Raw genomic sequence first — 25,577 nt, forward strand, 5'->3', positions numbered from 1 at the left:
TAAAAAAAAAAAAAACACAACCTTTGAATGCAAAATGCATTTTACCTGAAAGGAACTAACATTTACCCAGGTTTTCTGGTATCTCTGTTGGTGCCAACCATTCTCATGCATTAGCTCATTTAATTCTCAGAACTACCTTAGGAGTTAGACCCTACTATAAGCCTTATTTTACAAAGGAGAAAATCCAAGCATAAGAATTAAGTGACTCAAAGTCATACAATTTACAAAGGTGCCTCCAGATCTGAGTTTTCATAGCTATGAATGATCATACTATTAAAAAGTAGTTTGAGGTTCATATTGGAAGACATTAATAAACATCAAGGTTTCAGGCATTTGGAAATTTAAATTTCTCATCACTATAGGCTTAGAATGATATGACCCTAGGCCTCTGAACAGAATAGGACAGTCTGTGAAGTCACACTGTTCCTTATTGCCCGTCTTGACTCTTAGGACTTGTGAGCTAGCCAAGATTTGTGTCAGCATCCTTAGTTACACACATTCAGACTCCTCAACATTCTCAGTTCACGGTTACACAATCCCATTTCCTAAAACTGCCTAAAATCTTGATTTGCTTCTTAGTGACAATATGTTTTAAATTCTTATAGCATCCTACAAATGGAATAAACTGACACCGAATCAACAGGCTAATGCATACTGATCTATTTGCTGGCATAAACCTTTCCCTAAAGATCAGAGATACCACTTACTGAGCATCACTTCTGGGTCAGGCAATTTCACTATATTATCTCATTTAATCTTTGTGTTCTCCAAACTAGATACTATTACCCTTATTGCCCTGACAAAAATGAGAATATTAAGGCCTAGAGAAAAGAAAGTAGATAATATAACTATGATCTTGGTGAACAACAACATTAGGATTTAAGCCTCATTTTATCTTATTCCAACACCCATGTTCCTTCTAATCTACATGAGGACAATGAGTCAAGTACTCTGCACAGATATAACTTAGTAGTTAATGGTATAATAGGGAAACATGGATTGAATCTGAAAAATACTTCTTATGATTGCACAATTCTGTGAGTGCCTATCAAAAACTAGGCACACAGCATATCATTTCTAGGGTTAAAAAAGGAAAGAAGGGATTAAACAGAACAAGGGAAGGAAAGGGAAAAGCTGCAAAGTATTATTTCTCCATTTAATAGAAGGTTAAGAAAAGGTTAAGCAAAGTTAAATAAATTGCCTAAGATCCCACTGTAAACTGGAGTCAGGAGCCAGAGGTAAAACCTAGGTGTTCCCTCCGCCCCCAGTACTGGGGATTGAACCCCAGCCTTACACATGCTAGGCAAGTTTTCTACCATTGAACTCTAATCCCAGTCCTAACCTAGGTGCATCTGACACAAAAGTAATGCTCTTTCCCTTCTTCCTGACAATTGGCTATATTTCTTTGGATTCTCCCAGATAGAAATATGCAGGGAATCACTAACCGAATCAAAATGGGAAGGACTTACGTCCTGTCTCCCCAATTCCAGGCATGGCACGGAATTTAGGAATGCAGTCTCCAGATGCAGACTTCCTAGTTCATGAGCCAGCACCACCATGGATTAACTGTGACCTTGGACACAGGACAGAAAGAAGTAACTTTGCTCTAAGTAAACTCTCTTGAGATTATAATGCTAAACACTTTAAGGTTTTTTCCAGTTTTTACTAAAGAAATAAAACAAAGTACTCCAGACAAAAATTAATCAGAGCTTTGAGTTATTTGGATAAATTGCTCCAACTTTCCCTTTCACTCTGGCAGTGACGACTTTTCATTTAATGTCATTTCCCTTAAAAAGCAGTCCTCACTACTGATGAGCATTATATTCCCATTTGTGTCATGTTAGTAACAACCTTAAATATTTATTTAGAGGTTCCTTTGTGTCAGGCACTGGACTAAGTGCTTTTTATGGATTGCTTCATTTAGCAACCACATATGGGAAACTAACTATGAGAAATGTACAATTCTTCCCTGTTTGGCAGATTGGGAAATTGAGGCTCAGATGTTTACCTGCTTAGCCATCCAAAGAAGAAGATCAGACTGCAGCATCTGGTTAACTGAGCCTCTCTTCACCTTGCCCTAAATTGCTGATGAGTCAGTTACAAGGGAATGCTTTTGCTAAGAGGGCTTCAACAGTCATTTGTTTAAAAAATCTAAATTTTAATGTAGAAGATAATTTTGCACTATGAATGCAATTGGACTGACAAGGAATTATAAAGCAAAGACTGAGACATAAATGACTGGTAGATTTAAATCCCAGACATAATCAAAGACATTATTAAGTAGTTTTCTAAAAAACAGCATATAAATTGGGTCAGAAAAAAATGATAAAAATAATCTCTGATGCCTATTTCTTTTTCTAAGAAGTTTTTTGAAACGCAATTCTTAAATAATTTAGGGCTGGAGATGTAGCTCAGTGGCAGAGCAATTTCTGAGCAAGTGAGAGACTCAGGGTCCAATCCCTGAAACTGCAAAAAAATAAAAACCCAAAAATTTAAAATCAGTCCTCTGCCAACAAAGTACCACTTTATTTGAAAGATACCAAGGTTTTGGCAGTAATTCTTAATCCCATCAAGAAAAATGGCATTTTTACAGTTCACAACAGTCAAATGAATCTGGGATGAAGCTTCTATTTGAAGGCTCAGGAGACTGAACTGGGTGGGGCTGCCGATGCAGGTCAGGCTCGCTGACTTGCAGGAGTGATGCTCTTCCACAACCACTTATGCTTCCAGGCAGCACTGAAGTGCTGGAGTCTGAAGCTACCTGTCACTCAGCTTTGCCTGCTTTCAGGTTTCCTGGTATATGAGTAAAACCCATGATCAACTCCAAACACAAATTAATAAAAAAAAAAAAAAAAAGAAGTTCTAAGAGTTCAAGCCTTACAGGTTGTCTTACTCAGTTTTCCACCACTGTGACAAAATACCTGGGATGATCAACATTTAAGGAGCAAAAGGTTATTTTGGCACATGGTTTCTGAGGTTGTAGTCCATGGTCATTTGGGCCATTGCTTTAGGCCTGCAGTGCACAGTACATCATGGCTAGAGTGTGATAGTGACACTTTTGCACCTCATAGAAGCCAGGAAGCAAAGGGAAAAAGGGACAAAGGCCAGGGTTCCAATATCTCTGTTTGAGAGTATGTTCCTAGTGACCTAACTTCTTTCCACTAAGCTCCACTTCCTAAAGGTTCCACCACCTCCCAATGGTACCAAAGGTTGGGGATCAAGCCCTCAACTCATGGGTCTTTAGGGGACATTTCAGACCCCAACTATAAGCACAAGTTGTATCTGTATGCAAGTGTCTAAATGTGGATGTACTGTACTGCAGTGATCAAAAGGAATCTAGACTTTGGAATTAAACAGGCCAGGCTTCAAACCCAAGCTCTGATACTTGCTTGCATGCTTTTCATTTTAATCTTGGGCAAATTTTCCTAATATCTCTGAAATTGTTTTCCCATTTGTTTAAAAGAGAGAGGGAAGAAAGAAAAAGGAGGAATCACGTTTTCATAGTATGTACTACATAACATTTTTGCTAGAATCAAATGAGGTCAAGGTGTGCAGTTTGTGGTATAGTTCCCCATTCATGGTAAATAATCAATGGACACTCAATAACTAGTCTTATTATTTCCTTATTCAATAAGCTGCCTTTCTTTCTTTTCTTTTTATGCAGTGCTGGGTATTAAACCCAGGGCCTTATGTTTGCAAGTCAAGCACTCTACCAACTGAGCTCTATCCCCCACCACTGCTCTTTTACTTATTTAAATAGCTTATTCTTTGGCCACTTTTGTATAATTGTTCTCTTTCACAGAAAGGGGAGAAAGATGAAGGAGATAAGTTTGGGGGTGATATTTTTTAATTTACTAAGATTGTTTAGGAGAGTTAAAGAAGGTAGATGATGTACCAATTGAGGAGTTAGGCTATTTAGGATTATTTGATCCATTAAATTTAGGATTATTTAATTCATTTATGCATGTAAACCTTATAGCCAAAGCCAGGAATTGCTAACAGTAAATTGACTACTTATAGCATAGAAGTGCTATTAAAATGTTCTCTGAGTTTGTATTTTGGCAGTGAAGGAAATGATTGTCTAACAAGTGCCAGTTGCTGTGATATTAGACAGTACATCTCATCTCATCACCACCAACACTCTCACTAGGTACTTCTGTGCCCATTTTAAAGACTGGGAAAATGAAAGTCAGAGAGAAAAACTTACTGAGGGTCACATAGAGCTTGTAAGTGGTATAACCCACAATATCTTTCATCTACACTTTCTCTTTACCTACAACATCTCTAGTTTCACTTAGTAATAAATAAATTGCATGTTCACTGAAAATGAAAGATGTAAATGGTGAAAAAAGTAGCCTCTCCAATCAACTGAACACATTTGTTTAGATAATATACTAGTACTGTTTTTAAAATTTTGCTGTCAAAAAAAGGGAAGATTAAGCTTGTGGGGAAAAAAAATGTATCAGCAGCTAAAGACCTGAATCAAGTATGCATTTGTTCCATAACATTCCATGCACATTTACTGAGCATCTAGGATGAGTTACTCCACTAGGCAAAGGCAATCATGAAATTTTTGTTGGGCAAATTCTAATACAGGCAGCTGTTATTACTATCTGAATTGCATTTGGTTTTTATTTAATGTTCTTGCAAACAGAGTATGTATCTCAGAAGTACTAAATAAGCCAGGTTGAGGCATTGCAGCTGTACCAGTCCCATATCTTGGGTGACAACTTTGGTGACTAATACTTAGAGTTCTGAGGGGTAAGCCCTTATCTTGGTTTCCTTATCTGTGAAATGGGATTTAAAAAAATAATACTTGCCCCCCAGGAGAAAAGTTCAATGAATAAATTAATCTTAGAAGTATTTTCTACCAAGTACCATTCTGGCATGATCTTCTGTCAGTATGGTTTGATTTTATAAAACAATGGTTGAAATTATTTAAAATAACTACACATTTAAATGTCAAGCACTTCACATGTATAACAGTAAACTCATTCCTTCAAGCTGAATCAATTACATGTGACATTTGTACAGAAATGTAAACAACCAATGGTCAAATTAGCTTTGGATTTAAAAAGTCTATCTAACTATTTAAAATTTAAGAAGTAAATAAATATAAAACTGCAAAGGTCTTAGAACACGTCCTCATTGTGAGCCTTAGATTAAAAAAAAAAAAAAAAAAACTTGCTATTATGTCTACAGCAAAATATAAATATACATGAAATAAAACAACCAAGCTTAATAAATGCTCAACTATAAAAGAAAGAAAGAAAGAAGAAAGAAATACCTAATATTCAAATAGAAAAGAGTTCCACTGTTTTCCAAATGTTGCTAAGGCATAGACTACGATCGCTTCGGTGCATTCGTTATAAACAAAAGTGTACTACAGTTTGGAAAACATTTTTCCTGAGCAGGAGTTAAAATTCTTTTAAAACAACAACAACATAATTTGTTACAAAAACAAGGGAAGAAGTATATATACCTTATTTTGTAGTTCTGTCCTATTCTGCATAAGATTAATTTCATCCAGATATTTGAAACACTGTGCTAACCACCTCTTTGATTATTCACAAGTGTTCCCTAATCCCTTTATCATCCCTGCATTTCAGTTCCCAGTGTGGACCACCTGGAAAGTAGCAGCCATTCCCCTGTATGGTGATAATTTATCTTTCTAACAAAGAGCAGAAAGACTTATGTGTTAGGGTCACTCCTCTGTCTAAGAGAACACACCAAAGATCTCTGGGTAGGCCCAGAAAGTACAGAAGCTTTCTAAAACCACCTGAGACCCAAGCCTAAGCAATCACTGAGGTCTTATTTGGTCATCATGGAAAATGGAAAGACCTAATGTGTTTACTATTTTGGAAGTGTTAAATTGTGTTTTTAGAAAGAAGCATAAATAATGGCTGTACGCGTGATGACTGTGGTTTGTTTTGTAATCCTTGGGTTTTCTAGATCGTGTTATAAACTATTTTATATGAAAACATCTCTGTGTTCCCTTCCCCCAACTCTTTCATCTAATGTTCTGCACTGCATATAAATTTTAACAGGCCGTACAGCCACATGGACAGCATATCCCAGGAGCATGGCAAGGCCCTTTATAACAAAGCACACTGTGTCTGTAGCTCTAAGGCAGTTGTTTGGGAAGGCTTGGAGAAAAGGACCCCCAGAACACAGCAGTATGCTGGCTCAGCACAGCAGAGTTCCAAGAGGTTTCTTCACAATAATCAAACACTATTCAGTGGTGATTATTAGAGGCAACCCAGTTTATGATCACTGGACACATACATTTAGAGGAAACAAGCCAACGCCAACGAGGAGATGCAGTTCATCCCTGAAGTTTAAGAAAGACCCAGATATGGCAAGGTCATTTGCTTCAACAATTTAATGCCAAGGTGAAAAGCAGCAGAAGTTCTAAGCACCCAGGGGCTTTTGTTCCCAGGAAGGAAACAGTAATGTGTACAGGAGGCAAAATGCAACACCACCCCTCCAGGCTGTGTCTTTCCTCCCAGGTTTGCACAGGGAAAAAATTAGGCAGTGGAGTTGTCTTTTCTGCAGAGGTGATGGAGGGGCCTTAGGTGGATGGGTTTGGTATCATCTTTTCACACCCTTTTGTCTGGTCACCCTCAAGAGCAAAGGCATTCTTTGCAAGACAACTAGGGGGCTTTTGATCTGCTGTTTGTGTACTGGGAATACAGAAAAGGCAACCCAATTGCTTCCCTCTTATTATGACCATGCTCGAATCTCATCCAATCCGCCCTCAGATGCCCTAAGGCCATGGCTAACAGCTACAGGTGAATAGTCGAGTGCTGAATTCCTGCATTCAGGTAACCTGTTTTTCTTTTGTTGCTGTTGTTGTTTGTTTGTTTAATTGACTTTAAAAACGAAGTCACTAGTCTCCAGCTGGACTCCACCAGCACTCAAAGCAGAACGTTATCATCACCACCACAGCCCCATTTTCAAAGGAATCTGTGATCTTCTGGCTGGAGGACGGTCCAGCTGGTCTTTGAATATTCTCAGGTCAACAAAAAGAAAAGGACAGCTATGGCTTCTGACTTCCAAGAAAAAGCTGCTGTGGATACTGGGCTGCTTCAGGGTGATAATGGACTCTAGCAAAAGCCAAGGCAAGTGAGGACCTGGCAAAGAATCATCCACAGGAACCCCTTCCCCAAGGCCCCCTCCTCTTTCCATCTCTGTGTCCCCAGCTGCAGTGTTGGCTTCACTATCTTCTCAGGATTAACTTCTAGACATAATTCAGAGATGTTAAGACTCAATGACTTGCCCAGGGTCATACACCTGGAGGCAGAGCCAAGTGCAAAGCCATTTCCTCTAATCCTCCCAACTAAAGTTTTTCTATTATATCATCAGATTCCTCTTTGGTTTGTTCTCTCCATTCCAATTCCATGCACACAGACATTGGGGACTTCAGGGGAGGAAAGACAGGCAAATACAGAAAAGCACTGCCTTTTTAACTTATCTTCTTTGACTATTTGATTTTGTCTTAGGATTCTTCCTCACTCACAGAACTTAAAAGACTAGAAGAGAGAAAGCAAAGGTCCTCTTCAACCATGGAGTTTGCTAAAATAGGAAAGTATAAATACTGCTCTTGTTATAGAGAAATTTCAAGTAGTAGGTGAAATGGCTAAAAGTAGAACAGTCTAAATTTAAATCTCCTTAATTTCTTCCTATGGGCTGATCCATAATCATAAAACAATGGTTAATCATTTGTATTTATATTAAAGCAATGGCTACATAAACCTTAGAATTAAAGGAATTTTAAACACCATCTGGTTCAACCCTTTATTTTACTAGCATTTTAGAAATAGAGAATTTTAGAACTGGAAGGCACTTCGAAATCACCTAGTCCTACTTTCTCATTTTTCAATTGGGAGAACAGATTTGGAGAGGTTCAAATACTTTCTCAAAGACACACAACTCACTATCCAGGTTAATAAAAGAACAGCTTCCTAATACCCAAGCCAATGTGGCAGCCTAGAAAAACAGTAAAATGTAGCTAAGGACAAAGAGAGCTACATAAAGAACAGCTTTCCTTTAGATGACACACATTGTGATTTTAAAAAAAGAACTATGAGGCCTAATTATAAGAAAATCACCCCCACCCCTTCTTTTTTTTTCTGGACAGACAGAAATAGACAGGCATAGGATAATGATAATTCTCTCAAACTCCCAGTCCAGTAAATAGTTTTTAGTGTGCCCATAATTAAGTGAAAAGGCAAAAACATCTTGCTGCATCTATAAATCAGTAAGGCTACAGTCAATGGTTTCCATGAAACAAAGTCTATACAAAACAGCTCTGAAAGCAGCATATATTATAAAAGTATCTTGGTGTTCTCTCAATTTGTTTTATAAATTGTTCTGACTACACAGGTGACTAAGACCAAAAACAGAGTTCCTGCAGCTGCTCATGATTCATGTACTAGAAAAGAAAGATAAAAGATCCCTACTCAGAGATTTATATCCAAATGCCTTACCCTAATTTACAAAGGGGTACTTTAAGGTAATGGAGAAAAGGGAATGGGGGAGTCACAAACTTGTATAATAAGAGAAAAAAAAAATGTCACTGCATGTTGCCTGGTAAAGACAACAAAGACACCCTGCAGAAATAAATGCATGGCCTTACTCAGATGATCAAGTGCAAGACCAGGGATAAGAAGCTGACCAAGTTTCTTTAGTCTAAAATAAAATAAACCCTCAGAATCACACAAGGAAAATTTAGAAAGCAAGAGTGTGACAACAGAGAACTGAATCAGAGACAATATTTCCATTTCTGTTTCTATGTTGTATTCTGATTCTCTCATTCATATTTACTTTTAAAGAAAAACCTTAAAGAACTTCACATGACTCATGCCCATATATCACCTTCGTTTTCACACATTCCTGGTTTGTCATGTGTTAATTACAGTCCACAGTCAGATAACAGCCTACAATGGGAGGCACTAAATTGAAGGATCCTTACTTAGGAAAACTTGGTCTCTCCTTTGTTGGTTAAACATCATCTACTTGCAATGGCCAGTTTTTCTTCTGGCCTGTAAAAGTTAGCAGGCAGGTTAACTTCTCTTATCAGAAACTACAATTTCAGACTGGAACTATAGTTAAGCCACTGTGCTTTGATAGAGACATATATAAAAATCTCTTTTAGTCTGTACAGCTACCATCTGAGAAAAATATTTATAACTATTTTATAATCAGACAGATTATAAAACAGAAATCCCAAGAAGCTTAACCATTTGCCTAAGGTCATCTGTCTCACAAGTGGTAAAACAGAAATTGGAATCCAAGTCCTCAGTGGCTGAAGGCTAGAATGCTCCCACAGACTATATTTTATGTTCTCCCAGACAGAGGAAGGCAAAGGGGTTCATGCAGTAGGATTCCCAACCCATCCAAGAAACCTCCAAAACTCAGACCAGATATTTGGGCAGGGAAATTTTAAATGTTATTAAAGGTGATGGTACAAGTTTTATCATCTATCATTACAGAACAAATGTGACTCACAAGTTGCTATTGTCAAATCAGCAGTTAAATAAAATTTAGCAATTTTAATTGGTTTGGCACAAAACTTCAGATTTCCATATGGTTATTTTCCCTGTTTTATGTTAAATGTAATAGACTTAGCTCTTGAGTTTTAAACTCTTGGCAGAATGTGTCAATTAAAAACTACATAAATTAGGATTATTCAAAGCACACATTCCAAATTGAGTGATCATAAGGACAAGATGTAAAAATGCTCTTTTCATAATTTTTTTTCTGCAAAATAAACTTGCATGGTCACCCTCATGGCAAATTCATATAGATAAAAAAGAAAGAAAGAAAAGAAGAAAAGAAAAAAAAAGGATATTTTTTTCTAGTGAGAGCTAACATTATATTTGCCTCTTCCCTGTGAGCTTTAGTGTGCCTAAAATGGCTTTTTCTACACCATTTGCAAGATAAATTTTTCCTGTCTCAGTATTACTGAAACTGACAGCAGTCATGACAACTCTCAAAACCTGTAAAGAAACTAAAATGTAAGCATAACATCAATAAATGTGGCACCGAGCACATTAAACTGACAGCACTTGTAACCAGATTTTCACTGGCATTGTGAAATATGGCTTCCCAATTGTTATTTAATATATCAGACTATAATGTTTAAGAAAATGGTTATACATTGAAAGAGATGCTCTTTCTTAGCCAGAGCCACAGTTTCCTTTAGGAATTGTAAAATCATACAGTATTGATAAAATACAAGCAAACAAAAATCTGAAAACTGAAAAACACATACCTTTCTTCAGATTTACAATTAAATCTATTGTCACTATCACACATGATTATTGACTGTGTAATTATTTTCCAAATATGAAGTCTACCACAGGTGCTAAGCAAATGAAAGAATCATTCATCAAACCCCAAGTGGTCCTTGATGGAATTTTCACACTTATTTAGCTTGACTGAAAGGCCAAAATGCCTGGTGTCCCCATGATTCTTGGAGAACTGTGTAATACAAATTAACATCCAAAAAATATTGCTAAATCATCTTTTTGTTTGTTGGTATAGAACCAGTTGGCCTGTAATGGAACTTTGCCCTGTTTATAAGGGACTACTTAAACAATTGTATACTAATAGATACAAAGATAACATTAGGTTAATGTTAGTGTCCAGTTTCCTTATGCTACTCTTCATCCATGCAGAACTACACAGAAAATTTCTCTCTAACTTTCGGATTAGAAAATTTGACACGAAGCAGGATCTCATCCACTCTTTAATGCCATGGATTATTTTATTGATTTTGTGCTATCTCCACTGACCCCTTTTTCAGTGACAGGAATGTAGGATTGCCAGAAGTATCCTTAAAGGAAACCTTGAAGGTCATTAGATCCTAAGTAATGAATGCCTTCATTCAACAAGAGCACTGCCCTCTTTTGCCTGCAAGTCCTTTAACATCAGCAAGCCCCCCCCCCCCCCCCAAGGGCCTGCACTTTAACTTGGTCTGAACAGGTCACATTTCTAAAATACTTAGCTGTCTCAAATGTCTCTGGTCGGCAGCATTGAGTCACTAAGGCTACAGCCATAGTGTTCAGGCTAGACTGACCTCTTTCTAGTTTTCAATGGAATTATTCCATGTAATCCTATTGACAAAGCCATTTAATCAAAGCAAGAAAGGAGATTACAGAGCTCACATTTGTTTTGCAAAGCAAGGGTGCAAGGATCATCCATCCTTCCGACTCTCAAAGTGACTTGATAGTGCATCGCCTGGCTTTGGAGTGTTGGACATTAACCTGATCTGTCTCCTGTTTTCTTGTTTAAATAGGAAGGTTTGGCTCTTCCTGAACTAGAAGCTAGCTGCTTCTCCACCCAGATCTCACCACTACCATTCATGCCAGCAGATGTTACTATAAAAAGCAATAAAAGCAATAGGTTCCCCACCCTTACTTCTTATTCTCTGAAGCAGAAAACATGAACACATCAAGAGATTACAATAAAACTTTTCTCTGTTGCAAGAATCCTTAATATTTGCATTTCAACAGCACACTATGGTGATTCCAGGTGTGGTGTCCAGTGCAGAGCCTAAAAACTAAACGGCTTGCAAAAGAGGAGACAAGCACTCCACTTCTCTTCCTCATTTTAGAGACTCGGGAGAGTGCTCTAGTGACTATCTGTTTTCACCAGGCAATGTCTCTCCCGCCTTCCCTTTTCCACACAGGTGAAAGGGACTTTATTCTTCCTACTTCTGTCCTAATGTGTATTTCTCCAAGACTAGGCATCTATTTAAATATGATGCTAAGCGGGTCATTTACTATAGTACGCATTTTCAGCACACTGTTGCCTTCAGTCTAAACTAACGATTTGTATAAACCCATTATTTCCCTTTCCCCCTACCACTTTCAATCCGTTCACACATTTCAGAAATGCAATCTCCGATAGAACCTCTGGGGGGTGAAAGGGCAGCCTTACCCAACCCTCAGCAGATACCAGAACAATTCCGAAAGGAAGAAGTAGAAGAGGTAGGAACCATCAGTGTTTCAAAGAACTGTGGATGGGGGTACTGCAGCGTCCCTTTCTAAACGTCCTGACAGATATTTGTTTCAAGGCGGGTGGGGAGGACTCTAACTGTACCTCGGGGCAGTGCTTCACCCACAGAGTTTTATGCACAAAGCACAATTTAGCAACACTGGGTATTATCTCAATAACTATCATTACATGTGCCCATTTAAAAGAGAACTTTTCCTCTTTCGTAGTGGAAGAAGGTGCATGCACTGTGGAGGCGTTACTTCATCTCTAGTTCTCTGGAGGGCCCACCCGGAGCTGCAAACTAGGCAAACGCCTCAAGAAGCCAAGTTTCCCCACGCGGCCGGGCAGGTTCCCCGCTCCGGCGAGGGCTGCTGCTTTGGAGCTCGGTGCTGGGTTCACTCCCGCCGCTTCCCCGCTTCCGAGGCTCGATCCGCGCCCATCTGGGGCTGCACAAATAAATCTGGGTGCTAGCAAGCGAGGACGGCACGTGGGGAGCTGTTTCATAACCTCCCAGAATCCACGGGAAAACGCCTCCCGTGCAAAGACAAGCTTTCCCGTGATAACTGAAACTCCCAGGCCAAAGAGCCGACCCTTCCATCTGAGGGGAAATGCGGTTTCCGACTGACAGCTCCAAACTTAACTACCGCGGCTCCAAACTTGACACCGACTCCCTCTCATCACTCCCACTCTTCTTCGAGCCTCCAGGCTGGGTGGCTCGGGCTCGCACACCACGCCTGCCTCCCCCACACCCTCTAGGCTCACCCGGCAGGCGCAACCCAGCATGTGCCGCTGGCTGGTCCCAAGGAGTGCCGGCCTCCTAGGGGCTTTGGGGCGCGATTTTCTTGGAAAGCCTGTGAGCTCCCGGGCGTGCCCTACTCACTTGTGTCTTCTTCATAAGGAAAGGCAGCGCTGCGATCCAGCCCAAGCAGCGGTGTGGCGACTCCGTTTAGCTGTTCTGGGGCTCCAGCATATTGCACGAGCAGCGGCGGCAGATAGTCCGAGCATTGGGCAGCCCGAGCGCAGCGCCCTCTCTACGGCCCGTGCTTCCCGCAGCGCTCCCGGTCCCAGCGCGAGGCAGCGAGTGAAGCCCGAGCCACCGCGCCGCCAGCGCTTTTATATAGATCCCTCCCGCCTGCTCTGGACACGCCTCCTTCCCTTCCGGAGCCCCGGGGAGGCGAGACGCGGGCAAGGGCGAGGCGGAGACCCGGGAGGGCGGCCAGAGTGCGGTGAATGCCCCAGAAGTTGGGCGGGTTAGGCCCAGCGCGTCCCCAGACTAGGGGCCTGGGCGCGCACCCGCGGGAGACCGGGAGGGAGCTGGGGCGCTTGGAGAGAAGCTTAGCAACCTGCGGCCGCTTCGCGCAGCGGCGTGCAGGGCGCAGCGAGTCCCAGCTTGGCCCCCGGGCTCCGACAGTGCTCACCTGGCACCGCCCGAGGACAGACGAAATACCTCGCCGATGTCTCCGGGCCGGGAGCTAGGTCTTTTACGCCGAGGCAGTGCGGGAGAGGAGTTCTCTTCACCCCGCCTCGCCTTAGGGAAATTAAAAAAAAAAAAAAAAAAAAAGTTTAATTAGCATCCATAGTTAGGCCAATGTCTTACCCCTTGGTTTTTTTTTTTCTTTTCTTTTTTCTTTTTCTTTTTTTTTTTTTTTTTACAATTACTTTAGTGAATGAATATTTAATATTAAAGGAGTTACTGACGCAGGGTTAAGTATTGCTAAGGGAGATGCTATTTTCAGAATGATTTACTGCAGTGTCTTTAGAAACCAAAATTGAAAGAAGAACGGTAGATTATTAAACGTGCAGATCGTCAACACAGCAAGGGTTTTAAAAGCTCTACTTTTTGTTAGAGAAGTTTTGGGACTCAGAAAGCTAATGCAACAGTAACAGTAAAGGCTAAGATTTCCTGTGTTACAGGCTAAGAACTTTACATCAATTATCTCATTAAATCTTTCCCACAAACCGATTGTGTAGATTGATCCTTTATTTTAAATTTCCATTTTACAGATGGTGAAACACAGCCTTAGGTTGATTTTCCTAAACAACCTAGTAAATGGCAAAGTGCTAATTTAAATCTAGAGCCCTTTCAATCCAGTAGCAAACAATAAAAATAAATAAATCTAGAGTCTTGGCTATACTGCCTTTTAAGAATACTTAAAGCAATTATCTACTTGATTATTCAAGGCTTCAATATTTATTCTTATAACTGGAGAACATTTAAAAGCATTTTGTTAGCTTTATAACGAACATGTTAAATATTGACATCAGTGATTTTTTGGAGCAAACATTACATATGAATTCAGGAATTAGTTATTTTCATAAAACAGTAAGGTTCTAAATTTACCTTAATTAGTTCAGCTGCCTTTGTTAAAAATAAATATGCCAGACCTTTAGCCACGAGAGGAAAAACTATATAAATTTTGAAGTTCACTATGTTAGTTTTCTATTGCTACTGTACAAAATCGCCATAAATGAAATGGCTTCAAGCTCACAAATTTACCATAGAGTTATAGGTCAAAAGTCCAAAATGGCTCTCATTGGTCTAAAACCAAGCTACTGGCAAGATTGCATTCCTTTCTGAAGACTATGGGAGAGTTTATTTTCCTGCCTTTCCCAGCTTCTAGAGTCTGTCCACATTCCTTAGCTCAAAACTGCCTTCGTTTTTGTAGCCAGCAATGCTGAATTGAGTCCTTACCTGGAACCACTCTCACCTTCTTTTCTGTTCCCTATTTCACTTCTAAGGACTCTTGTGATTACACTGGGCCTACTTGGATAATCCAGGATAATCTCCCCATTTTAAGGGCAATTGTTTAGCAAACTTAATTCTACCCATGGCCCAATTCTCCCTTGTCATGGAATTGCCACTTAACATGACATATTCACAGCTTTTAGGGATAATGACATGGCTCTCTTTGGGGGAGGCTATTACTCTACTACACTCAAGGAGGAACAAATTCAAGGAGAACAGAAATGGATAGGTTCAGTCCATCACTGTGCATCCCTCATCAATTGCTTCACCCTGTGAGTGCACCCAGCTGGAAGACTTTTCCTCCTCCATAGTTACAAAAACAAATTTTTGAGAAAAGTACTACAAAAGTTGAAAGCCTTTTTCAAAGTAAGTAATTGCTTTTACTTTCAATCAGAAAGGTGCTGTAAACCATTTTGAACAAGAGTGGAAAGAAGGTGAAAAACAATAGCAAATATATTAACCGAATGATTTTTTTTTTTTCCTGGTAATACTAATCTTAACATAACCAGTCCTTCCATATCATTTTGCTTTATAAGAGTCTTCCACAAACATCTGCCTATTTACCAGGCACAAAGGAGCTGTGTTCCTAAAACTTACCCTATTATGTCTCATGACAAGGAAAATGGTTTTGAGGAAGGTTGGTTCTATTTCAGATTCTGTTACAGTCTGTAAGACCTTGTCTCAAAGATTTAGCAGTGAAACATTTATAAATATAAATATTCCTGAGATGATTTTAGGTGGTACAAAGATGAACTTGTTTGTTTATAAAGTGGATACATTTTAAAATGTCTATTTAAAAATGTATTAGATAGTATACAAAACATGATTCAAAGTTGATAGTAGCTTAAATTTGTTTATATATATAGCCTGTATAAAAAATTAGTATAAATATATAAAATATCAAATTCAAAATGGTTATTTAATTTGAATAACTGAAGTTTAGCAAATATCTGTTTCCTTATTAAGCTGATTTTGAAATCAAGTGTTTTATTTTTCCCTGTTTTATTAAGATATATTTGACAAATAAAAATACATATTTTTGCCATGCACAGTGTGATATCTGATTATACATTGGTAAATTTTAAATAATGATAATATCCATTCTCTGACATATGTATTTGTGGGAATGAGAACACTTAAAATCTACTTTTTAAAGAAGTTTTCAAGTATACATTCCATAAATCTCCAGAACTTATTCATCTGAAGCTTTGTACTATTTAAACAACATATCCCTATTCTCCAATAGAAAAAAGGTTTGGTGTGAATTTAAACTGAATTTAATGTGTAACATTAAGTAAATTATAAATAGTAGAAAGAAAGATGCATATGACAAAAATCAAGATGATATGAGACTTATTGAAGCCTGGGAAGCATAAATCATACTAATTTTATGAGACTAATAGGAAGAAATGGCCAAATAAATTGGGCTAGATAAAGAAAAGAGACAGTGGATCTATCAGAAATTCAGTTCAATTTCTTTCATTAGCATGCTCCATTCATCTTATGCAATGCACTCACTCTTCTTTCCCCTTCCCTTCATTTACCTGTGTTATCTCTGTTTCTCCCTCCACCTGTAGCACTCTGAGGCTGTAGCCATATTAACATCATTGCTAACTTTCTCTCTTGTCTCAGTCCCTTTTCTTTTTCTATACAAAACGATGGATACGGAGTAATTAATGAAGAATAGAGGTTTATTTAATTTGTCATTCTGAAGGTTGAGAAGTGTTAAGAGGATGGCCCTGTCATCTGCTTGGCATCTAGTGAGGGCCTTCTAGCTGCATTATAACATGGTGGAAGGTATCACATGGTTCATTAGCAAGCATGATGGAGAGCTCACTTTGATAACAAACTCACTCCCATGATACCTCATTAATCCACAAATGAATGCATCAGTCTAGAGGGCAAAGCTCTCATGACCCAATCACCCCCTAAATGTACCACTTTAGTATAGTTGCAATGAAGACCAAGTTTCCAACCATGAATTCCAGGGGACATACTCACACCATAAAAACTCTGATATTTTGTTTCCCTTATACTGCTGCTTTACTGTTCTGTTGCATAATCAGGTTACTTGAAATTAAGTCAAAGGAATTTAAAGAAGATATCAAAGGGATTAGAAAGAGTTGGTATGCAAATCAAAGATTGTAGATAAATTCATCCAGAGGTTAAAAGTGGGTCAGAAAGAAAAGACTTTAAAGCTTGCTTTTGAGAGGAGACACAAGCCAACATTCAGTTCCTTAGCAGAAAAAGACCAGGGAACTACTTAAAAAGTTAATATGAGGCAGGGTTATGTCCCTAGGAGACAGGAAGCTTGGGGATGTTTTTTCCTGAAAGCGATAGAGTCTTATTATACAGTTCAGGGAGTTCAACATTTAAAACCTTGGGGAGAAAGTCTTCCTGTGATAACCTAGTCTTTACTTGCATACTTTTAGTCCTAGTTAGTCCTTCATGCTTTTTTTATTTTTTGATTAATTGTTGGAAAACTTTAAAACTTTTTTTGTGCTTTATTGTTTTTGTTGTTGTTAAGAAGCATGTTTAATTTAGTAAATACATCTTCTTAGGTCTTGTGCGGGTGAAACATCTTGTGTTCATTCATTACCTGTGGCTCTCCTCTTTTAGGCACAGTTTTCCTATTCTTCCTTTGAAAAAATGTCACCCTAAACCGAAACTGGTATTGTCTGACCAAGACAGATTAGAGGGATGGCATCCGTTCCTGATATTGGATGAATAAGGAAGGGTGAAAAGAAGATACGAATCACTCTTTAATTATGTCACTTCCTTTGCTGATAACTCCACTGTGGCTTGCCATTGCTCTTGGGATGAAGTAAGCACCTTAGTAAAGCTTTAGAGGCTCTAGGATTGGGTCCCCTCCTACCTCTTCAAAATCAACTCATTGGAAAAAAACATCTAATCCAGACATATGGGCATTAGTTAAGATTATTTTTTCTCTGCCTGACTTTCCTATCACTCTTCTTCCATTATGAACACCCCTGTTTTCATTTTGAGAATTCACACTGTATTCTCTCTTTCAGGAGAGCCTGTCATTCACCAACTATTTTCTATTCTCCTCTCCTCTTCCTATTGGGGTAGGTTTAGACTCAGATTTATCCAATCTACTGATTGGTTAAAAGATGGGACAATCACTCATGGTGGGCCAATCAGAATTCACCGTGGAACTTATCTATTCTAGTAGAGATGTAAGGGAAAATAAACCCCATATATCTTTTTTTTTTTAATTATTAAATGTTCTATACTACTTTAAATTTAATAATTTAATTGCATACAAATCAAAGGAGTAGGAAACAGTTACTCGCCAAAATGGCTTTCTGAGCACCCAGCAGCAAGATAGCCAAGGCTCACTGTACTGCTGTGGCAAGAGGTCAGTCTTCCTCCCTAAGGATGGCTAGAGAAGGCTGCACATCCACCCCTTCCACAGCGAGTTTCCGGAGCAGCTGAACTCTCATTCATTACCATCCCACTCTTCACCCCTTTTTCACGTACAGGAAATGCACCTCAATGTATATATTAATAAGCCAAGAGCTTTACTGATAGAGCAGGCACTTCGTAATGAACCCAAGAGAGTCTGCCTCTGCCATCTTCTTTGGGAAGACAGAATGTCAGTACAAACTTCCTTGGCTTTTTCACTTAAAAAACAAAACAAAACAAAAAAGATGAGCTCACCTTACTACTGTAGCCACTGGATCCACATCTGCTCAAATCATCCCTCCACCATTTTAAACAGGCAGCACAGGAGTACACCTGACCAGCACTGGTCAGCCACTTTGTGGACAAAGTTCACTTCTGCATTAGTTTGTAGACAGATTCTGCAAAGGATTCAGGAAACAAACGATTTCTCGCTCTATCTCTAAAATAAAATACATTTCAGTGGATACGTGTGCTGAAATACTTAGTTGGAAGCTTCTAGGAAGATGGTCCATTGTCAATCCCCTTCTTCACCCGCCTGGGCATCCAAAATTCTTCTCAAGGTAATGTAAGTCTTGTATTTTTTGTTTTTTTAAACAGTCTTTCTTGCTATAAGAATTCTTATAATGGAGCCTCTTACAGCTAAGACCTTCTCATGCCACCCAAGTAACACTACCCTGCTGTTTTCTGTGGACTTTCTCAAACCCTGTACGAATGTCCTTCATTAAGAAGTGGATGCCATTCATATCCAGGCTACAGAGCCTCCAAAAGTAGGTGAACCATACTCTGGCCTCACTCCTTCATATCTCAATTTTTGTGTTGACTACTTGTTCCTTCAGGCTGCATGTCCCCTTGCAGGCTGCAAGGAACACTGGAAGCATGTCCCCTTACAGCAGACACCTGTCTACCTCTCTGGGGTCTGGGCCTGGCTCCCCTGCTGTTGTTTCCTACTTGTTCATGAATATGTTCTGGTGAAACTTGTGGCTATCCAATAGGCAGAAGCACAAGGACAGCTGTGGATGGTAGCAGTGGTAGGACCTCAGGCCACTCAGCCTGGTCAACTGCCAATCCAATGTATCTTACAGAATGTCCTGGTACATTCCAAAACCACTAATTGGACTTTGCAGAAATAAGTCCTGTTATTTATTCATTAATCCATTTGCTTGACAAATATTTGAATACCTCTAGATAGTGCTAGTGATTTTCTCTAAAATTATAATATTTTCTCTAAAACACACTTTTTTCCTCCAAAAATTTTTATTGATAATTAGTTAATAACTAATTTCCTCTAAAACAATATTTTAACACTATGTTCAAAAATTTCTTCCAAAACATGTCATTCATTCCTTTTACCAGTGTCCTGCTTCAGTTTTACAAATCTCACCTAAATTCTTGCCTTTTGGTTCACTTCAACCTTGCTGCCAAAATTATAGTTGCACACAGAAAAATCGGGTCATACCACTTCGCTGCTTATAAATATATTTTTAATCTTGGTACCTACAGAATACAATCAAAGCTCCTCATCATTTTGGCACAGTATTTATAGCTCCCATGATCATCTATTTTACTATCCACCTTCTTCCAAATGGCTGTATTGGACATCTCAACATTTCCTCTTTGATACCTTTGTTCCTGTGCTCACATTGTTCCTTTAGCATGAAATAGCTTTTCTTCTATTTTCTGCCTGAAATCTCCTTTTCATTATTGAAAGCCGGGTTCAAATATCACTTCCTCTTTGAAGCAGAGTAGTTGCTCATTCCTTACAACCTTAATTAGGTTTACTGTTAATGGGAAAATTAATTTGTAATACACACACCTCCTTTCAGTGAAGGGGAGAAGGATGTTGCTCAAAATTCACTGAGTTTAAAAATAAAATTTGTCCTGGAAATCTGATGAGAACATTCTAAGAACAAGAATATGCAGACAGGACTTGATAAAAGTTAGCTAGGCTTACATTTTATTTCTTATTATTGAAGTTTAGGATAAGCTGGGCATAGGGGTGCATGCCTGTAATCCTAGCTACCCAGGAGGCTAAAGAGGAGTATAGCAAACTTGAGACCTGGCCAAGCAATCTATCAACACTCTGTTTCAAAATAAACTAAAAAAGTGCTGGGGATAGTGCTCAGAACGTGAGTCCCAGGTTCAATTCTTAGTACTCCAAAAATAAAATTAATTAATTAATTAATTAACATAACTACTTTTTACTTAAAATTTATTTTTGGATAAAATAAGTGATTGCTTTATTTAATTTATATTTTGTCTTTTCCTATTCCTCAGCTATTCCAGAAACTGTGACAGTTCATGAACATGGTTTTTAAAATTGAAAGCAAATTTGAGTTAAAATGTAGTTACACAACTAATCTGCTGATTAAAATATTGAGGTCCCAGGTTGATGGTAGCGTGAGGGATAGAATCCCTATTTGCACACTTGACTTATGAAACATGTTCCAGCTAGTCCAGAAGCAGTACTGCCAAACAAGCAAGATCAAAAAGTAAATATTTTAGCCTTGAGGGAGGTAAAGAGTGATTTTGTTTTGTTTGAGGTGGGGTCTCCCTATATTGCCCGGGCTGGCTTTAACCTCCTCTGCTCCAGTGATCAGTCTGGGACAAAAAAGGTGCACCATCACATTCAGTTACAAGTGACTTATTCTTAATGAGACAATGATTTTAAGATTATTCAGAGAAAAAATTCTAGAGAAGAGGAAAAGATGAAATTGATTTTTCTCAATGATATGTACATGCTGGGAATTTACTTTTCTATATTCTGTATTCTCAGAATGGAGGAGATTTGAATGCATGTATTTTAGATGCTCAAATACCTCATAGTACTAAAACTTTTATATATTTACCACATGTCCCTTTTCTCCATAACCACTTAAAATATATCATGTAAGAGCACATTTTTGCATAATTTTAGGTTTCAACTTTCATATATGTCTCCTAAATTTTATGTATATTAGATATATTAATTTAGGTCAATGTTTTTGGCGGTGATGTTATCCTTTTCAGTTATTTGCTTTTAAAAGAGATTTGTGGCTCCAGCTGTGGTAATGTTCTTTTTTATATTCTGCTTTTGAAATGTGTGTCCTCTAATGAATCATTTAAATGAGAAATTTCTAGAGCATGGCTTATTTCCCATTAGACACGTTTGTTCTGTATGACTTTTGAAATGGCAAAGTTAATAAAGAGTGTACGAGTATAGAAAAATGAACTATTTTGAAAAGTTCTATCACAAGATGTAATGCAACTCCCCTTGTTATCTTTTCCTACAAAAATTATAAACAGGAATGGTGGGGGTATGAAATAGGTCTGACATTAAAGCAGCTAGGAAACAGATAAGTTTTGTTATTGTGGGTTCTGCAGTTGAAATATTCACTGCAGATACTTTTTTTTTTTTTTTTGTAGTGGATGTGCAACTTGCTCATACAAGTAGCAGAATTTTCATGTCTCCCTTCAACGTCATCAGACCACTTATCAAGTTTGGATAAAAGACATTTGTTAACAATGTACCTCATTGTTTGTGTTTTCTCTCAGCTAGAAACTGCCTGTTTGCAATGACCCCATCTTTAGAGGTTATGGGGATCTTGACCAGTTTTCAACCTATTCTCCAGAAGCCTTGAGGGCTTTTGGAATTTAGAGATCCAAACTTTGAGGGGCTGGTAAACCTCTGACATTGTCGTCATTAGCCACATACACCCCTCACCCTCACTCATCTTCCTTTTCTTTATTCTGGTTCCATCCTAGGCTGTCACTTTGTGTTATGGAGGCTTGGATGGCCATCTCAGATATCAATTTTCTTACTCCAAGAACAACACCCAAGGTGAGACAGTTGTCATAAAGTAATGTTGTTATAACCATTGGCTTCTTAAATATATGTTTTTTTTTTAATTATAAAGAATGTATCCTCACATTTGAATTGATTATTTCTATTATCACAGTTTTTGTTTCCCTTAATATATGCAGTGTGGTATTTTGCTTGTGCTGTTTGAATAAGGCTATTTCCCAGGTGTTGTAAGCATTTAAGAATTTCAATCTAAAGGTAATCAGCAAGCATCCTAATTAGAATTCCCATGCTCTAGATGGTACTAATGCAGGCACTCATATTATCAAAATCTATATCATCCATATCTAGTTTATCCATGAATGTTGGAACTGCATTAGAAATAAAATGGTTAGTCTTATTCATAAATAGCATACTATAAGGGAAAAGGGGGGAGGTGGAAAAAATAGTGGCTTATTGAGCATCAACATAAGAAGAGAGGTCTCATTGGTAAAATTAAATCTCTTCAGGATATATGGATTAGCTAAAATTATTTTGGAAACATAAGAATGAGAAGGGTATAAGAATTCAAGGAGACCCAAAGGTTTTAACAGTGGAAATAATATTTAGCCCCAATAGATAAGTTCCAGATATTGATTCAGGTGGGTTTCTAATGATGTGTTTGTCGTGAGTGAATATTTCATGTAAGAAGTTAATGGTAGCATTTAATCATGCCAAGTGCAGAAACTTAAGCTTTAAAGAATATTTTGTATGGTCTGATTTGGGTGTACATGTCAATGTATTATTAATAATGTCTATCTATGTGGCAAAACTTGATTTGTGATTTATTTTCCACGTAATCCAGGGCCACATAACCATGCAGAGCCTAAGAAATGTGCATATAAAATGAGCTTAAGGTCAGTTCATAATTGTTTCACTTACCAAGTGCTTAGTATGTATTATTTAATATTTGCTGTGTTCTATACAATAAAACTCACAAAACTCCTGCTTTTCTTTGTTTTGTTTTTAACAAGTCATTGTGTGTAGTGTGGTCATTATTTAGAGAAAGAGAAGTAGGATGGTCCAATCCATCTGTGAGGTGGTTGCAATTACCTTGTTTTACAGAAAAGGAAACTTAATCAAAAGGTAGTTAAATGACCACTCAGGTCACAAAGCTAGGTGTGACTGATTTGGGACACATTTGACTGTGACTCTAAAAGTCCATCCTTTTAAATCATGATGTTTCACTGTATTCTTTAATGATTTTTTGTACTTATATAGACACATTCATGGATTAAGAAGCTAGTAAGTATTTCTGATACTACAGTATTTACATTGCAGGTTTTTCTTATGTGGTTGAATGGTAAAAAAGCAACTTGTCAAGTGCTAGGGCACGCTGGGTAGCTACCAGAGCTACAGGATAATTAGACACCTTTCAAAGCAGTATGCTCAGCGTGGAAAATGTCCTTAAGGACTTTGATTCAAATGGCTGATTTCATGACAATGAAGGGCTCCTAAAGCGGAACAAGGTTCTTTTATGTAGAGCAAAGGAAATAGTTAGGCTAGCACTGAGCTTTTTGGGGGCAAACATTGGAAGCAGAAGATTATCTGAGCTGCTTTTCCCCTTAATCCCTGTTATTGGGTTTCTGGTTACCTGACCTTGGTATGGGTTGTACAATATCATCTCTGTAACCTTTGTGTTTGTCCGTTTATCTTGATCAACTATCAGTGCAAAGTGAGAAGCTGCCTTCATCTGGTTTCCAATGGTGCTAACTAGAAAAAGAGAAAGTAAAAAGTTTGCATTGAACAGAAATAAGATATGAAAGCACCTACAGTGAACCTAAAGACAGTATTTGAAGAAGGAAGGATTCCTAGGGAGAAGGTTCACTATAGAAGAACCTGCACCCTAGGACATTGGGAACAAAGAGTATTGGCTAAAAACTTGATTATTTTCAGTGGCACAAAGTTTTTCTATTTGAACTTCACACTAAAGAGTTTTTGTCAGTTCATCCTTATGCCAAAGCTGTCCTCCTAAATCTAATACATCAAAGATCTAGCATTGTTAAGGAAGATAATCCTTGAACTCAGCAACATAAGGAGAGCTAGTAAAAAGCAAAAAAGGAAAGAAAAGAAAAAAGAAGTAATGCTATACACATCTTCCTCTGTGGAAACAAAATAGAACAGGTTTGACTTTTGGAGACCAATTGGATTAGATAGAAGAACAGAGAAAGGGCTTTCTAGCTAGCTAGGGAGGAGAAAGTGAACCAGGAAGTTGTAAAACACAAAATGATTTATTTTACAACTGTTTATTAAATGAAAGGAGGAGGTGCGGTCGGTTCACTTATCTAACCTAGATCCTTTTACACCCTTGTAGTAGAAAGAACATCAGCTTTGTAGTGGGCACACTGGGTTTAAATCCTGGCTCTACCACCTCCTGCCTGGGAACTTTAGAACAGCATCTTTAACCTTTGTGAATCTCAGTTTCTCCAAAGGTTGAAGGGAACTTCCAGTACCTTCCTCAGGGCAGTGATATGATCTGCCTGTGTCTGTTACTAGCCTTCTGTTTGACTTTGGGCAACTCAAGGTCTAAGCCTCAGAAGCACCATCTGTAAACTGGGAATAATAAAGTTTCCTGACTCTAGCCTGAAAACATTTTACTGCACATAGGGACAAAACATATAAGATTGATGCTCTTAGTAATCTCTATTCTCTTAATGAGGTTAATAATCTCTATCTATTAGTGGCATTTTATTTTATTTTATTTGTGGTAATGGGGTTAAACCCAGGGGCTCTCAACCATTGAGCTACATCTTCAGTCCTCTTTTCAGAAACGTTTTTTGTTTGCTTTTAAGGTTTGAGACATGATCTCCTTAAGTTGCCTAGGCTGGCCTTGTCATTGTAATTCTCTTGTCTCAGCTTCTGAGTCACTCAGATTACAGGCAGGTGCCACTGCACCCAGTAAGTAGCGGCATTTTAAAGATTAAGTGGTAATGTATTTGAGAACTCTATTGCTTGTAGCTAGGCAATAAAATGGTGAACAGTAGGCATGCAGTAAATATTAGAACTACATTATTAAATCCCTGTAGCACTTTATTGGTAGCACTTGCTAACAGTTATTTTCATAGAGAAAAACATGCCACAGTATACACAACATATAGCACTAACATCTCATATTTGAAATTTTTCCATTTTTCAAAGCATAATCAGACTCTCATCAGGAAGGACACACATACATCATGTACCACATCTTCCCATTTTTCCGGAGAAAGAGGTTGAGATCCAGAGAAATTTAGGATGTTTACCAGAGAGTATGATTTTAAACAGAGGAGACAGGGTGGAATCTGAATCCCTGAATTCTGCCCCCATTGTGCAACATTTCTGTTCTTCTATCATTGTGATGTCTCTTTCTAGAGATCCTTTTGGTGAACCTATAAGAACAAGAAATAAGCAATTAGAATGGGCTTTCTTATTATGGATTCATGATGGGCTGATATCCTTGGCTTCTTGTTTCAGGTTTTTAAATGTAAAAACATAAAAGATAAAATTTTCTGCAACCTTAGAGAAGAACAGAGAGAACACAGTTGTGCTAAATTGAATGAATTTGTCCCACTATCAGCTTTAAGCTTCAAAATGATCTCAGATCTT

General features: G+C 38.2%; 1 protein-coding gene and 1 long non-coding RNA gene across 3 annotated transcripts in view; both read right to left on the reverse strand.

Moving 5' to 3' along the window:
* The window catches only part of KITLG (KIT ligand), an 82,636-nt gene extending 69,467 nt beyond the window's left edge, over nt 1-13,169 (reverse strand). Inside the window, exon 1 of one of the 2 annotated variants that reach the window (XM_079139212.1) lies at nt 12,884-13,169. In XM_079139212.1, coding sequence (XP_078995338.1) covers nt 12,884-12,898 — 15 coding nt within the window. In that variant the 5' untranslated portion in view covers nt 12,899-13,169. The remainder of the gene's footprint in view (nt 1-12,883) is intronic. The other variant, XM_079139211.1, reaches the window with a different exon arrangement.
* A 263-nt stretch (nt 13,170-13,432) lies between these two features.
* Nucleotides 13,433-25,349, reverse strand: LOC306661570. Its single transcript, XR_013763900.1, has 3 exons — nt 25,235-25,349; nt 18,431-18,573; nt 13,433-13,531 (listed from the first exon to the last, which is right to left on the reverse strand). It is a non-coding gene; the product is annotated as an uncharacterized lncRNA (long non-coding RNA).
* Nucleotides 25,350-25,577: the final 228 nt, after the last annotated feature.

This window comes from Sciurus vulgaris, assembly GCF_902686455.1.
Source record: "Sciurus vulgaris genome assembly, chromosome: 5".
Taxonomy (NCBI): Eukaryota; Metazoa; Chordata; class Mammalia; order Rodentia; family Sciuridae; genus Sciurus; species Sciurus vulgaris.